The 16,795-nt window shown below is 50.6% G+C and overlaps 2 protein-coding genes across 3 annotated transcripts in view; one reads left to right on the forward strand and one right to left on the reverse strand.

The window, feature by feature from the left end:
• exosc7 (exosome component 7) overlaps positions 1 to 9,932 on the reverse strand; it is a 29,165-nt gene extending 19,233 nt beyond the window's left edge. The window contains exons 1-2 of the mRNA XM_055653172.1: positions 9,798 to 9,932; positions 3,764 to 3,865 (exon numbers count right to left, since the gene is read on the reverse strand). Coding sequence (XP_055509147.1) covers positions 3,764 to 3,865; positions 9,798 to 9,854 — 159 coding nt within the window. The 5' untranslated portion in view covers positions 9,855 to 9,932. The remainder of the gene's footprint in view (positions 1 to 3,763; positions 3,866 to 9,797) is intronic.
• A 104-nt stretch (positions 9,933 to 10,036) lies between these two features.
• Positions 10,037 to 16,795, forward strand: part of LOC129707803 (palmitoyltransferase ZDHHC3-like) — a 51,717-nt gene continuing 44,958 nt past the window's right edge. For both annotated transcript variants that reach the window (XM_055653149.1, XM_055653159.1), the window contains exons 1-2: positions 10,037 to 10,173; positions 12,633 to 12,960. In XM_055653149.1, coding sequence (XP_055509124.1) covers positions 12,658 to 12,960 — 303 coding nt within the window. In that variant the 5' untranslated portion in view covers positions 10,037 to 10,173; positions 12,633 to 12,657. The remainder of the gene's footprint in view (positions 10,174 to 12,632; positions 12,961 to 16,795) is intronic.

Consider the following 16,795-nt stretch of genomic DNA (forward strand, 5'->3'; position numbering starts at 1 on the left):
GCTGTATCTCTGAAGACTTTGTGCACAGTTACCATCAGCGTTCTGTCACCGATAGTCCTCCTGGAGGAGCGACTGCTGGCATTCTACAGTGCCTGGACAAAGACAAGTCCCTGTGACAGATGTGAGCTGTGTCGGTGTCACTGCTGCTGCGAGGTTTTATATTTCATCGATACCAGGCCGTTGCTGGGAGTGGAGGCAGATACAATTACAGCATTTAAAAAGCATTTTGAGCCTGGAGTACATGGATAGGAAAGGCACCGAGATCGCATGCGGGCAAAGCGGATGAATGTAGACAGGCAATACAGTCGGCATGGATGATGTGGGTTGTTGGGGGCCATTTCTGTGCTACATAACCAGGGCTCTAAATTAGTGGTTGCCCGGGTGCCACTGACCACTCAAAGCGCCTCCGGGCAACCTAAACACCGAGTCATTTTGCCCGGCTTGGCAACCAGATACTGGTTTGTACCGAAGATAGACACAAAAAACTGGAGTAACTCCGCGGGTCAGGCAGCATCTCTGGAGAAAAGGAACGCAACGTTTTGTGTCGGCGGTGACGGCTGTATTGCGTGGGAAAGATACTAGGTGCGGGGTAAGGAAGAGTCGACACGAATGACAGGCCCCGAACAGCGACTCCATCTCCTCCTCCTCCCGCTCGCCCTGATTGCGGCCGCTGCTTGCAAATCCGCTAATGGCGCTTGCAAAACAAACCCTCACGCACGCCGAGGCTGGGAGGAGGGAGGGAGGGGGAGGCCTCGGCATGCGGGAGGGTTTGTTTTGAAAGCTCCGTTAGCGGGTTTGCAAGCAGCAGCCGCTATCTGGGAGGAGGAGGAGGAGGAGAGAGCTACTATCGCGGCCGCTGCTGCCGCTGTTCGGGGCCCGTCATTTGCTCCGACCCTTCTGAAGCAGCTGCACCAAAGATACTATAGCTATAGGATCTTTGAGCTGCACCGCTCGGCCCCGCACCGTGCTGTTTGTTGGCTGGCGGAGGAGGGAAGCGGTGGCGAGGAATTCCCAACGGCCAAGGCAGCGGGGCGATGTTGTCCGAGGAGCGCTGACCTTCCTTCCTCCATACCTCGCCCCCCTTCTCCCTCTCGCTTTCTCTCTCTCTCTTGTACGCCCCCCACCACCCCCACCACATTATCCTGGGACCCCTCCTCTTCATCCCGCACTGATCCTCATTGCCGCCTATATTCAGTCCTCACAGACATCCCCTGTGCTCCCCTCCCATCTATTCATCCTGCGCTGATCCCCCTATCCACCTCGCATTGATTCTCCTGCCACCCCCCCCCCCCCCATCCATCCTACACTGGTTCCCCAATTCACCCTGTACTTACCCCTTTCCCATCCATCCTGCACTTCTCCTCCATCCATCCTGTACTGATCCACGCATTCATCCTGTACTGACCCACCCTCCATTTACCCTGCACCTTCCCCTTATTCATCCTGTAGTGTACCCCTATTCATCCTGCACTGACCCTCCAATCCACACTGTACTGACCCCCCCCCCCCCCCCCCCATTCATACTGTGCTGATCTCCCCCCATCCCCCATCCATCCTGTACTGATCCTCCCATTCAAGAAGAATGGGGGGGAACCAGTCTGAAGAAGGGTCTCGACCCGAAACGTTACCTATTTCCTTCTCTCCGTAGATGCTGCCTCACCCGCTGAGTTTCTCCAGCACGTTTGTCTATCCCCATCCATCCCGTACTGAACCCCCCCATTCAACACCACTGACATCCCCCGTGCTCTCCCCTCTCATTTTACCTACTCCAACCAACACGTAATAATTCACCTCAATCCATCCATTCAGCACCGACTGCCTTCTAAACCCCCACCCCCCCCATCCTATCTACCACCGCATCTATCCCCCCCCCCCCCCCCTGACCCTATTGTCCTGGAAATGTCTTCAGAGCGAACATTGACTATGTTTGATAACGGAATGCAATCAAATGTGTTTTAATTACCAATATTTATTATTTGTTTTAATCCATAAAGATGGATTAATTAAATTGTGAACACGTGAAACACTAAAACCGCAGTGTTCGATTGTCACTGCTGCCGTTGACACGTTAGACAGCGGTGCAGGCTCGAAGGGCCGAATGGCCTACTCCTGCACCTAATTTCTATGTTATTACAGAATTCATTTTAACGGCAAATCAATGCTCTTAATATGGAGTATCAGTACTGTAGTTATTTAATGAGCAACATTCACAACTATACATAGTCATATATGTTACCATGGTCCAGGATTTATTGACACAGGTTGATCATACGCTGAATAATCCAACCACATTTTTGTTTGGAAGTGGAAAGAACTAATAGAAATTGCATTAATTGCAATGTGTAAAAAGAGTTGAGATACTGTCTTATAATTTTGCTGCATGTCATTGTGGGATATATCATGTCTTGATTGGTGAATATGTTTAGTTTGTGACTTTATTTGAAGCAGAAATAATATGTGAATGCTTCATTGAGCATAATTCCGACGGGTAACTACGCACTTCGTCCGAGCACATTATTGCACGCGTCATGCAAGCCGTCTTAAATGACCACCTAATCTGTCATTTGGCAACCTAAAAAGCTGCCTAGGTTGCCCGGCTGGCAACAGGGAAAAAAAGTTAAGCGTGAGCCCTGATAACCATCTACCTCATGGGTGACCCACGGACTATCCTTGATCAGACTGTACTGGCTTTACCTTGCACTAAACTTTATCATGTATCTGTGCGCTGTAAATGTCTATCCACTCACTAGTTAGCACGCAACAAAACCTTTTCACCTCGGTACACGTGTCAATAAACTAAAGTGAACTGTATCATTCTAGATCTCTCTGGCCTATGAAGGAGCAGACGAGGCATCAGGTTTAAGACCAAATGGATATTTTAGAGACATTGTTTTAGCTTGAATGTTTCACTCTATGCTGGTTGGTGCTGTATTCTCTGGGCAGCAATATATTCAGCTTAATTATTACATCCCTAGGATTCAAAAGTGGGCCTAGAACTCTTGCCCAGAGTAGGGGACTCAAGGATCAGAGGACATTGGTTTAAGGTGAGGCGGGAAAGATTTAATCGGAACCTGAGGGGTAACTTTTTTACACAAAGGGCGGTGGGAGTACATAGAAACATAGAAAATAGGTGGAGTAGGCCATTCGGCCCTTCGAGCCTGCACCGCCATTCAATATGATCATGGCTGATCATCCAACTCAGTATCCTGTACCTGCATTCTCTCCATACCCCCTGATCCCTTTAGCCACAAGGGCCACATCTAACTCCCTCTTAAATATAGCCAATGAACTGGCCTCAACTACCTTCTGTGGCAGAGAATTCCAGAGATTCACCACTCTCTGTGTGAAAAATGTTTTTCTCATCTCGGTCCTAAAAGATTTCTCCCTTATCCTTAAACTGTGACCCCTTGTTCTGGACTTCCCCAACATCGGGAACAATCTTCCTGCACCTAGCCTGTCCAACCCCTTACGATTTTTGTACATTTTTGTAAGTACGGAACGAGCTGTCAGAGGAGGTCCTGTATATGGGCCAAGTGCCGGCAGGTGTAGATGGGGCATGTTGTTTGGTGCATGCAGGTGTGAGTAGTGAAAATGGGGCATGTTGGCTGGCATGGGCAAGTAATTAAGTGCAGGTAGATAAGAGTTGGTCTTGGCATCATGTTGAGCACAGTCATTGAAGGGCTGAAGGGCCTGTTCCTGTGCTGTACTGATCACTGTATTACCACAGACGCTGAGGATCATGACAGCCCGCCCCACTACTTACGATTTTCATCCTGGCAGAGCCACTGGTGTTGGAGACCACGTCCGTCTCTATCTCGATGTGTCTGTAATCTTCACAGCCACGACCATCGATCCGTAGATCATCCTGAACAAGCAAAGCCGGGAAAAAACAATTTCATTCATCACCTTCTTTACAATTCAAGTCAATCCAACCAACGTCTTCATAGGGCTGATATCATGTAATCCAGTGTGTGTGTGTGTGTGTGTGTGTGTGTGTGTGTGAGAGTGTGTGTGTGGTGTGTGTGTGTGTGTGAGTGTGTGTGTGTGTGTGGAGGGGTGTATGTGTGTGTGTGTGTGTGTGTGTGTGTGTGTGTGTGTGTGGGGGGGTGTGTGTGTGTGTGTGTGTGTGTAGCCAGGGGTACGAGCATGATGAATAAATACCTCCTTGTTATTCACCACAGAGAAGGATGCAGAGAGACTGGAGACACAGGGACGGACACATTGACACAGGGACGGGGACACAGTGACACAGGGACGGACACGGTGACACAGGGACGGGGACACAGTGACACAGGGACGGACACAGGGACGGACACAGTGACACAGGGACGGACACAGTGACACAGGGACGGGGACACAGTGACACAGGGACGGGGACACAGTGACACAGGGACGGGGACACAGTGACGGACACAGTGACAGGGACACAGGGACTGGGACACAGGGACGGACACAGTGACACGGGGACGGGGACACAGGGACGGACACAGTGACGGGGACACAGTGACACAGGGACGGACACAGTGACACAGGGACGGACACAGTGACACAGGGACGGGGACACAGTGACACAGGGACGGGGACACAGGACACAGTGACACAGGGACGGGGACACACGGGCGGGGACACAGTGACACAGGGACGGGGACACAGTGACACACGGACGGACACAGTGACGGGGACACAGGGACGGGGACACAGTGACACAGGGACGGGACACAGTGACACAGGGACGGACACAGTGACACAGGGAAGGACACAGTGACACAGGGACGGACACACTGACACAGGGACGGACACAGGGACACAGGGACGGGGACACAGGGACGGACACAGTGACACAGGGACGGACACACTGACACAGGGACGGACACAGGGACACAGGGACGGGGACACAGTGACACAGGGACGGGGACACAGTGACGGACACAGTGACACAGGGACGGACACAGTGACACAGGGACGGACACACTGACACAGGGACGGACACAGGGACACAGGGACGGGGACACAGGGACGGGGACACAGTGACGGGGACACAGGGACGGGGACACAGTGACACAGGGACGGACACAGTGACACAGGGACGGACACAGTGACACAGGGACGGACACAGTGACACAGGGACGGACACAGTGACACAGGGACACAGTGACACAGGGACGGACACAGTGACAGGGACACAGAGGCACAGGGACGGGGACACAGGGATGGACACTGTGACAGGGACGGGGACACAGTGACACAGGGACGGACACAGTGACACAGGGACGGACACAGTGACACAGGGACGGGGACACAGTGACACAGGGACGGGGACACAGTGACACAGGGACGGACACAGGGACACAGGGATGGACACAGGGACGGGGACACAGTGACACAGGGACGGACACAGTGACACAGGGACGGGGACACAGTGACACAGGGACGGACACAGGGACACAGGGACGGACACAGGGACGGGGACACAGTGACACAGGGACGGACACAGTGACACAGGGACGGGGACACAGTGACACAGGGACGGACACAGTGACACAGGGACGGACACAGTGGCACAGGGACGGACACAGGGACGGGGACACAGTGACACAGGGACGGACACAGTGACACAGGGACGGACACAGTGACACAGGGACGGACACAGTGACACAGGGACGGACACAGTGACACAGGGACGGGGACACAGTGACACAGGGACGGGGACACAGTGACGGACACAGTGACGGACACAGTGACAGGGACACAGGGACTGGGACACAGGGACGGACACAGTGACACGGGGACGGGGACACAGGGACGGACACAGTGACGGGGACACAGTGACACAGGGACGGACACAGTGACACAGGGACGGACACAGTGACACAGGGACGGACACAGTGACACAGGGACGGACACAGTGACACAGGGACGGGGACACAGTGACACAGGGACGGGGACACAGGGACGGACACAGTGACACGGGGACGGGGACACAGGGACGGACACAGTGACGGGGACACAGTGACGGGACGGACACAGTGACACAGGGACGGGGACACAGTGACACAGGGACGGACACAGTGACACAGGGACGGGGACACAGTGACACAGGGACGGGGACACAGTGACACAGGGACGGGGACACAGTGACACAGGGACGGACACAGTGACACAGGGACGGACACAGTGACACAGGGACGGGGACACAGGGACGGGGACACAGTGACACAGGGACGGGGACACAGGGACGGGGACACAGTGACACAGGGACGGACACAGTGACACAGGGACGGACACAGTGACACAGGGACGGACACAGTGACACAGGGACGGACACAGTGACACAGGGACGGACACAGTGACACAGGGACGGACACAGTGACACAGGGACGGACACAGTGACGGGGACAGTGACACAGGGACGGACACAGTGACACAGGGACGGACACAGTGACACAGGGACGGACACAGTGACACAGGGACACAGTGACACAGGGACGGACACAGTGACACAGGGACGGGGACACAGTGACAGACACAGTGACACAGGGACAGACACAGTGACACAGGGACGGGCACAGTGACACAGGGACGGACAGTTAGAAATATTGGAGCACATTAAGGAGTTTAAGAAATTTGGACAGGTACATGGATAGGACAGGTTAGGTTTGGAGGGATATGGGCCAAACACAGGCAGGTGGGAATAATGTAGATGGGACATGTTGGTCTGTGTGGGCAAGTTGGGCTGAAGGGTCTGTTTCCATGCAGTATCACTCTAATTAAGTTCAGATAGGTAAGAGTTGGTCTTAGTTGGCTGTCAAGGGTTATGGGGTGAAGGCAAGAGAATTGGGTTGAGATGGAAAGATTGATCAGCGATGATTGAATGGCAGAATAGACTTGATGGGCCAAATGGCCTAATTCAACTCCTAGAACATATGAGCATCATCAAGGATTCACACCACCCTGGCCACACACTCATTTCACTCCTGCCATCTGGAAGAAGGTACAGCAGCCTGAAAACTGTAACGTCCATGTTCAGGAACAGCTTCTTCCCAACAACCATCAGGCTGTTAAACACAACAACCTCCAAATAAGCTCTGAACTTTATAGACGGGACATTGCTTTTGTCTTTGCTCACTGAACTTCTTTCTTGTTATTTGGTATGGTATTTAAAGTATTATGCTTATGTATCTGTTGTGCTGCTGCAAGTAAGAATGTCATTGTTTCATTTTGGGACAGGTGACAATATATCACGCTGGACTTCCAAGATAGACCAGGACATTACAGATCTGTGATCCTCACATCAATGTCGGGGAAGTTATTGGATACAATTCCGAGGGACAAGTTTAACAATCACTTGGAAAAGCAGAGACTGAAGAGAGAAGTCCACCGCGGTTTTGTCAAGGCCAGACCAACTGATGGAACATTGTGAGGAGGCAACACAAATGGTTGCATGGACTTGAGTGAGGCCTTCAACAAGGCCCCACAGGAGAAGATGGTACAAACGGGCAAGTTGGTCAATGAGACCCAAGAATGGCTTTGTTGATGGAACGCACAGTGACAGTAGGGGTCTTTTATGTGATTGGATGCCTGCAACTAGTGGTTTGCTGCTCGGAGGTACACAAAAAAGCTGGAGAAACTCAGCGGGTGCAGCAGCATCTATGGAGCGAAGGAAATGGGCAACATTTCGGGCCGAAACCCATCTTCAGACTGATGGGGAAAAAGGAGGAGCCCAAGGGCTGAGAGAGAGATAGGAAGGGGAGGAGACAGCAAGGGCAAACAGAATTGGGAGAATTCAATGTTCATGCCACCAGGATGCAGACTCCCCAAGCGGAATATGAGGTGCTGTTCCTCCGATTTCCGGTGGTGCTCACTCTGGCCATGGAGGAGGCCCAGGACAGAGAGGTCGGTAACGGAATGGGAGGGGGAGTTGAAGTGCTGAGCCACCAGGAGGTCAGGTTGGTTAATGCGGACCGAGCGGAGGTGTTCGGCGAAACAATCGCCCAGCCTACGCTTGGTCTCACCGATGTAGTTTACTGCTGGGATCCTTGCTGTCTGATTTACACGTAGATACCGGGGAACTTGATCAGGAAGTTCGCAGGTGACACGAGGATTGGTGAAGTTGATGAGAGCGTGGGGGGCAGCGTTAGCTCACAGGGTGAGATCAGTTTCCTGGTGAAATGGGCAGAATAACAGCAGATGGATCCTGAGTAATGGGAGGTGATGCATCTGGGATTATTAATGAGGCTTCAACATCCACCTTGAATGGTTTGGTATTCAGGAGAAAGACCCTGTACAAGTCCAAAGACCTGTAAACTTTGCCACTGCAGTTAGATAAGGTGCGTAAGAAGGATAATAGATACTAGCCTTCAATAGTTGGGCATTGAACAGAGCAGGGAGGTTATGCTGCAATGTATCACCTTGGTCAGACCCCCACTGGAGTACTGCAGACAGACCTCATGAACACACTAGAGGAAGGAAGTAACAAGCCAGAAAGTTGGCTGGTGCTTCAGTTATAAGGGAAAACAGGAGAGATGAGGTTGAATCTCCCTGGAGCTAAGATGGTTAAAGAGGAGATGATAGAAGCATGATGAGAAGCATAGATAAGGTAGACAGTCAGAACCTTTTCCCCCAGGGTGGAAATATCCAACACCAGAGGGAATAACTATAAGGTGAGAGGGACATAGTTTAAAGGAGATGTGCGGGCAAGTGTTTTTATACAGAGGGTGGTGGGTGCCTGGAACTTGCTGCCAGGGGTGGTGGTGGAGGCAGATACAATAGTGGTGATTTGATGGTTTTTAGACAGGCACATAGATTTGCATATAAGAGGGACATGGATCATATACAGACAGATGAGATCAGTTTAACCTGGCATCATGTTCAGCACAAACATTGTGGGCCCCTTGCTGTGTTGTTTTACAGGTTTGTAGGTTCAATGGCTTGGTGTCAATGTAACATTGTCCCTAGCGTGTGTAGGATAGTGTAGTGTGCGGGGATCGCTGGTCAGTGCGGACTCGGTGGGCCAAAGGGCCTGTTTAGATGAGGTTGAAGGAGGTGCGGTGAACCTCTGCCGCACCTGGAACGACTGCTTGGGACCTTGGATGGAGGGGGAGGTAAAGCAACAGGTGTAGCATTTCCTGCGGTTGCAAGGGAATGTGCCCGGGGTGGGGATGGTTTGGGTGGGAAAGGACGAATTGACCAGGGAGTTACGGAGGGAGCGGTCTCTGTGGAAAGCCGACAGGGGGGGAAGATGGGAAGATGTGGCGAGTGGTGGGGTCATGTTGGAGGTGGCGAAAATGTCGGAGGATTATCTGTTGTAGGCGACGGCTGGTGGGGTGGAAGGTGAGGACAAGGGGGACTCTGCCCTTGTTATGTGGGGGGATGGGGAGTGAGAGCAGAGCTACGGGATATAGAGGAGACCCTGGTGAGAGCCTCATTTATAGTAGAAGAGGGGAAGCCCCATTCCCTGAAGAATGAGGACATCTCCGATGCCCTGGTGTGGAAAACCTCATCCTGGGAGCTGATGCGGCGTAGACGGAGGGATTGGGAGTAAGGGATGGAGTCCTTACAGGAAGCAGGGTGGGATGAAGTGTAGTCCAGATAGTTTGGGGGCCGGGAATCTCCCTCCCTGGTGGACAAAAGTGCTGGAGAAACTCAGCGGGTGCAGCAGCATCTATGGAGCGAAGGAAATAGGTGACGTTTCGACCCGCAGTTCCTCCAGCACTTTGTGTTTTGCTGTGTTTATGGTCTGTTCCCCCCACACACCCCCTGCCCCGCCATCTGTCGCTGTCGCCGCCGCCCTGTCCCACCTGCACCCCGTGCATCGCGTACACCCGCTCGGCCTCGCTCAGCACCACCGCCGCCATCGCGCGTCATCACCTCGCGCCCCGCAGGAGCCGGAGCCGGAGCCATGCGTCATTCCGTTTCCGCTTCCGGTCACCTCCCGGGTAACGGCCGCGCCTGCCAACCGGAACATGGCGGCGCTTTGGCGGCGGCTCCTCCTCCACCTCCACCTCCTCCCCGCGGGCGGCCTGAGGCCCAACTCCAGCACCGCGGCCTGAGGCCTGGACCCCCCTCCCCTCACACTCACACTCACACTCACCCCGGGCCCGCGGCTCCAGGGCGGGCGGGCGGCGTGAGCTGCACCTACCTCCACCCCCAACCCCAACCCCGCTGACTGACCAGGTGAGTGTCCGGCTCCGGCTCCGTCCAGTGTCCGGTGGCTGCACCAGACTGTGCGCGCTGTATTTACACTCGGGTCACAGAATACAGGACATTTACACTCGGGCCACACTCCAGCCCCAACAAGTGGAGCAGATGGGAAGATACAGATGTGTTTAAGAAGGAACTGTGCAGATGCTGGAGAAACGAAGGTGGACAAAAATGCTGGAGAAACTCAGCGGGTGCAGCAGCATCTATGGAGCGAAGGAAATAGGTGACGTTTTTCGGCCCGAAACGTTGCCTATTTCCTTCGCTCCATAGATGCTGCTGCACCCGCTGAGTTTCTCCAGCATTTTTGTCTACCTGGGAAGATACAGAGTTCTCAGCAAAGATCCTATAGCAGAGCTCTGCTATAGGATCTTTGGTTCTCAGCATTGTAGAGTCAAAGTCAGCATGCAGGTACAAGTTCAAGTGAGTTTATTGTCATGTGTCCCCTGTGTAGGACAATGAAATTCTTGCTTTGCTTAAGCACACAGAACATAGTAGGCATTTACTACAAAACAGATCAGTGTGCCCATATACCATGATACAGAAGGCTGTGAAGAAAACCAATGTTGGCATTTATAACAAGAGGAATCGAGTAAACAAGAGGATAGGAGCAAAGAGGTCCCTTCTGCAGTTGTACAGAGCCCTAGTGAGACCACACCTGGAGTTTTGTGTGCAGTTTTGGTCCCATAATTTGAGGAAGGACATTCTTGCTATTGAGGGAGTGCAGCGTAGATTTATAAGGTTAATTCCCGGGATGGCGGGACTGTCATATGCTGAGAGGATGGAGTGGCTGGGCTTGTACACTCTAGAGTTTAAAAGGATGAGAGGATATCTTATTGAAACATATAAGATTGTTAAGGGTTTGGACACACTAGAGGCTGGAAACATGTTCCCGATGTTGGGAGAGTCCAGAACCAGGGGCCACAGTTTAAGAATAAGGGGTAAGCCATTTAGAACAGAGACGAGGAAACTTTTTCTCACAGAGTGTTGTGAGTCTGTGGAGGCAGGTTCTCTGGATACTTTCAAGAGAGAGCTAGATAGGGCTCTTAAAGATATCAGAGTCAGGGGATATTGGAGTCAGGGGAGAAGGCAGGAATGGGGTACTGATTGGGGATGAAGGGTAAGTTGTGAAAAAACAGATCAGGGCACGCGGTAAGGAAATGTCAGTCTGACGAAGGGTCTTGACCCGAAACATCACCCATTCCTTCTGTCCAGTGATGCTGCCTGTCCTGCTAGTTACTCGAGCTTTTTGTGTGTATCTGAGGCTGGGACATATTAGCCGGTGTGGGACAAGTGGGCTGAAGGGCCTATTTCCATGCCGCAGGATTCTATGTTTGATGGACCATGCTCTCCATTAACATCTTTATGGTCCCACGGTTGAAAATAACCCAAATGGGATCCAGGACAAAATGAATCCAAAACTGGTTTGGTTCGCGGAAACGGGGTGATGGTGGACAGCTAAGTTTGTGATTGGCAGTCCATGGCTTGTGGTGTAGTACGGGTGCAACATTTTATATCACAGAACAGTACAGGAATGGGCCCTTCAGCACATACGGTATGTGCAAACATGTTGTTAAACAGAGAGGAATATTTTCACCAGTGTGATTGGAATCCAGAATGCAGTGACAATAGACAATCGGTGCAGGAGGAGGCCATTCGGCCCTTCGAGCCAGCACCACCATTCAATGTGATCATGGCTGATCATCCACATTTAGTACCCCGTTCCTGCCTTCTCCCCATATCCCCTGACTCCGCTATTTTTAAGAGCCTTATCTAGCTCTCTCGTGAAAGCATCTAGAGAACAGGCCTCCACCGTCCTCTGAGCAGAGAATTCCACAGTGCTAAAGACAACTACTCTCAATGTTTAGCAAGTAACTTGACCAGCAGGTAAGGCAGAGAAGGCCATGGAGCAAGGTATCACGTATACTAAAGGACACATCTCATCCCGCCCATCACTTGTTGGCCCTTCTGACTTGAGGAAAGCGTTACAGATCCATCAAATCACACACCACAAGATTGGCGAACAGGTTCTACCCCAAGGCCATCACCTCTCTGAACTCTGCACTGAACACACAGCTCCCCATAGCCAATAGTTTGTACTGCCACTACACTATACTGTGAAATATTGCACATTCTGACGATGTTTTCTTGCCATTTTTGTTATTTATCTGCTACGTTGAAGCTCCGCTCGGGCAGTGCGCCTGAAATTTTGTTGTATGTCTTTACAATGACAATAAAGTATTATTATTATTATTAAATGCTGGCAAATGGGACTTGTGTAGATTGGTGCTTTACAGTTGGCATGAATGTAATAGGCTGAAGGGCCTGTTTCAGTGCTGTACTATATTCTATGTGAGGGTTGGCATGAATGTAATGGGCTGCTACATGACCGTGACTTGGTTTGGTTGGTAACGGCTGTTGCTTTGATTTGCCAGGTTTAAGTATGGACCACGCTATACCATGAGATCATCTAACCGCAACAGAAACATTGAGCGGCGGGCGGAGTATCTGCAAGCTGACCAGTGCGTGCCGCCGCCCTGTGACGACGGCTCCATGGATCGGATCTGGTTCATCAAAGACGGATGCGGACTGGCGTGTGTCTTTGTCACCTGGATGCTGGTTTTCTATGCAGAGTTCGTGGTGGTTTTTGTAATGCTTATTCCAGGACAACACTTGTTGTACAGTATCATCAATGGGATTATCTTCAATGCACTGGCTTTCCTGGCTCTGGCCTCTCACTCTCGGGCAATGCTCACCGATCCTGTAAGTCTCACGTTATCTCACCAACTGGTGCTTTTGTGACTGTTCATTGACCGTTGCTGTTTGTGCACCTCGTGGGTCGGATGGGGACCAACTTAAAGCTGGCGTTCCATACTGTTCATTTTTAACTAGATAGTTAAAATAAAACAAAGACATTAAATCATGTAATTTAAAAAACACCATCAGGCCAGGCCACATCTGTGGGAAAAGAAATGTAATTTTTCACATTGAAGAGACTTTAAAGAAAGGGTTAAGGAAAGGGCTAACCCAAAACAAACAAGATGGAGGCAGAAGGTACACAAAAATGCTGGAGAAACTCAGCGGGTGCAGGAGCATCTATGGAGCGAAGCATCTTCGCTCCATAGATGCTGCTGCACCCGCTGAGTTTCTCCAGCATTTTTGTGTACCTTCGATTTTCCAGCATCTGCAGTTCCTTCTTGAACAAGATGGAGGCAGAAGCAGCTTGTTCATTACCCCACTGGTCCGGGTTGCATTGCCCCTGCTCTGCCCAACACTCCAGCTGATCAATGTCCGGCTGTATCCAAAGACAATCTTTGTCATCTACAACATCACTTTGTGTCACCGGCAACTGAACAGTTATTCCCCACCATTTTTATCCAGGTCATTTCTAGAACAAATGAAGTCCCAGCATGGTACTATGCACACCACTTGTTGCAGCCTTTCAGTACAAACACTCCTCCACCCCGAACCTGTGCCTCCAATCACCAAGCCAACTTGGGAACCAGTTTGTTAACATGCCTCATCCCTGTGCCTTGGCCTTCCGGGCCAATGTACAACATCAGAGTCCAATGCCAACGATCTCTTCTACTGACCAGTACTAACACGCCAACGATCGCTACTCCTCTGTCCTCATCTTACATCCTATATCAAAAACAAATCAGTAAATTTGTGAGACAATTTCTGCATGCACAAAACAATGCTCATTCTTTCCAGTCTGTCCTCCCTTTCCAAGTGAAGATTCCCAGATCCTCCATCAACTCCCCTCCAAATGCTTTGATTGGGCATCCTGATCAGCATGGATGAGTTGGGCAGAAAGGCCTGTTTCCTGTTCCTGTCTGATGTAAGGCCTGTGTTTCTAACACTTCTTCCTTGCTCCAGAATATCAGCAACCCTCCCTGAACTCCCCAGCCTCCACCTCGCCTTCCATGATGAACAGCGTTTTTCCTGAAATGTAGGAGCATAATTAGACCATTCAGCCCATCACATCTACTCCATCATCCAATCATAACCGAGATGTGCCCAAAGCTTCACAGCGAATGGCTGTTCAGAGAGAGGTGGTTAGTGACAATGCTGGGGGGTGGAGTTAGTGACAATGCTGGGGAGTGGTGGGGGGTGGGTGTAGCGGTAGACTACTGCCTTTCAGCGACAGAGATCCGGGTTCGATCCTGACCACGGGTGCTCTCTGTATGGAGTATGTACATTCTCCCTGTGACCGCGTGGGTTTTCTCCAAGATCTTCGGTTTCCTCCCACACTCCAAAGATGTGCAGGTTTATAGGTTAATTGGTTTAGTATACATGTAAATTGTCCCTAGTGTGTGTAGGATAGTGTTAGTGTGCAGGGATCACTGGTCGGTGTGGGCCGAAGGGCCTGTTTTTGCACTGTATCTCTAAACTAATCTGTTTTAAATTAGGCGGCGCAGTATCTAATCAGTTTATTTTGGTATTAATCTACTTGTGAAATTGGTACCTTTGCAAGAAGACTAAGGCGGTTGCATCTCCCTGTAATTAAATATTTTAATTGTGGGTTGTTGCTTAATTATTTAAATTGCAATTCTGTTGGCTAGCATCTTCATCTACACAGTTCCTTTTATATTGAGACAACTCCCCAGAGATAGTATCATGTCTCAGTAACTATTTTGGATATACTATGTGTGATAGATCACTGTAATCATTGTCAATGTTGTATTCATTCTTGATTCCTGTGGTGACCGTTCATCTAATGAGGAATGACTGAGTAAGATTGGTTGTACCGAGTTATCTTTATTGAGACAGGATTGAAGGACAGCTGCTGTGAGTCTCCTCCCTCTGGCCGACAGCGCCATGACGGGCTAGCTTAGGCTTTCACATCTCTGTCAATGTCTGCGTGGATGTGCTGTGACTACTCCATTATTGAGGAGCTGAGGCACAGGGTGGTCAGAGACCTTGCTGGGATGAAGGGGGAAGATTAATGTAGATGCATGGGGCAAGTATGGGATAGTGGATGAGGGGGGGAAGACTAATGTAGATGCGCGGGGCAAGTATGGGACAGTGGCGGAAGGGTGAAGACTAATCTAGATGCGCGGGGCACGTTACCTTGCTGGGACAGTATGCTGGCGAGATGAAAGGGGAAAGATTAATGTTTAAGAGGGAACTGCAGATGCTGGAGAATCGAAGGTTACACAAAAAAGCTGGAGAAACTCAGCGGGTGCAGCAGCATCTATGGAGCGAAGGAAATAGGCAACGTTTCGGTCTGTCTGAAGAAGGGTTTCGGCCCGAAACGTTGCCTATTTCCTTCGCTCCATAGATGCTGCTGCACCCGCTGAGTTTGGGGAAAGATTAATGTTTGTTTTTGCACAGATTGGTGGAGGTCTGGAACACATCACCAAGCGTGGTGGTGTAGGCAGATACAGTGGAGTGTTAAAGATGCTTTTAGATAGGCACGTGAATGGAAGGATATGGATGATGTGTAGGCAGAGGAGAGCTGGTCATGGCATTGTGTTCGGCACAGACCTATTGGGCTGAAGGGACAGGTCCAGTGGTGTACTGTTCTATGTTTGATGGGCCTTTTGGGCTGAGGAATAACAGATGGAGTTGAATTCAGATCAATGAGAGTTGCTGTTTAGTAAAACAAACTAGGGAGAAGTAAACAGAATTATAGATCTGGTAATATGAGGAGCATGAGGAAGAAGCTGTCACCCAGAACAATGCACTGCCTGAGTGAGTCGTGGCGATGAGTACTCTCATACCACTTAGGATGTCTCCAGATCAGATGACCGATCATAGGATTCTAAAGCCATCTGCTGTGGGGTAGACTCACCCCCCCCCCCTCCTCCCTCCCCAATCTTGGACTTTGTACACCTCACTTTAATTTTGTGTATTTTGTTGTGTTCTATGACTGTTGACAAACTAATTTCCTTCCTGGGATAAATCAAGTGATATTGTATCGTAGACCCACTGTCATAGAGTGATACAGGGTGGAAATAGGCCCTTCGGACCAATTTGCCCACACCGGCCAACATATCCCAGCTACACTGTCCGCATTTTGACCATATCCCTCCAAACCTGTCCTATCCATGTACCTGAGAGAGAGAGAGAGACAAAAAGCTGGAACTTCTCCCAGTTGCAAGACACTTTAATTCTCCTTCCCATTCCCACACAGACCTTTCTGTCCTCGGTCTCCTCCATTGTCAGAGTGAGGCCAAACGCAAATTGGAGGAACAGCATCTCGTATTTCGCTTGGGCAGATTAAAACCCGGTGGTATGAATATTGATATCTCTAACTTCAGGTAGCCCCGGAATTACCTCTCTCCATCCCTCCCCCACCCGTCGCACCAGCTTCTCATTTTCACCCGACAAACAATGAATGGCATGTTTCCTTTATCATCGCTACTTTTTTGCATATATCTCATTCATTGTTCTTTATCTCTCTACATCACCGCCTATATCTCATTTCTCTTATCCCTAACCAGTTTGAAGAAGGGTCTCGAACTGAAACGTCACCCATTCCTTCTCTCCACAGATGTTGTCTGTCCAGCTGAGTTACTTCAGCTTTGTGTCTATCTTCGGTTTGAACCAGCATCTGCACTACTTACACTATCCATGTATCTGTCCAACTGTT

The sequence above is a fragment of the Leucoraja erinacea genome, chromosome 2 (genome assembly GCF_028641065.1).
Source record: "Leucoraja erinacea ecotype New England chromosome 2, Leri_hhj_1, whole genome shotgun sequence".
Lineage (NCBI taxonomy): Eukaryota > Metazoa > Chordata > Chondrichthyes > Rajiformes > Rajidae > Leucoraja > Leucoraja erinaceus.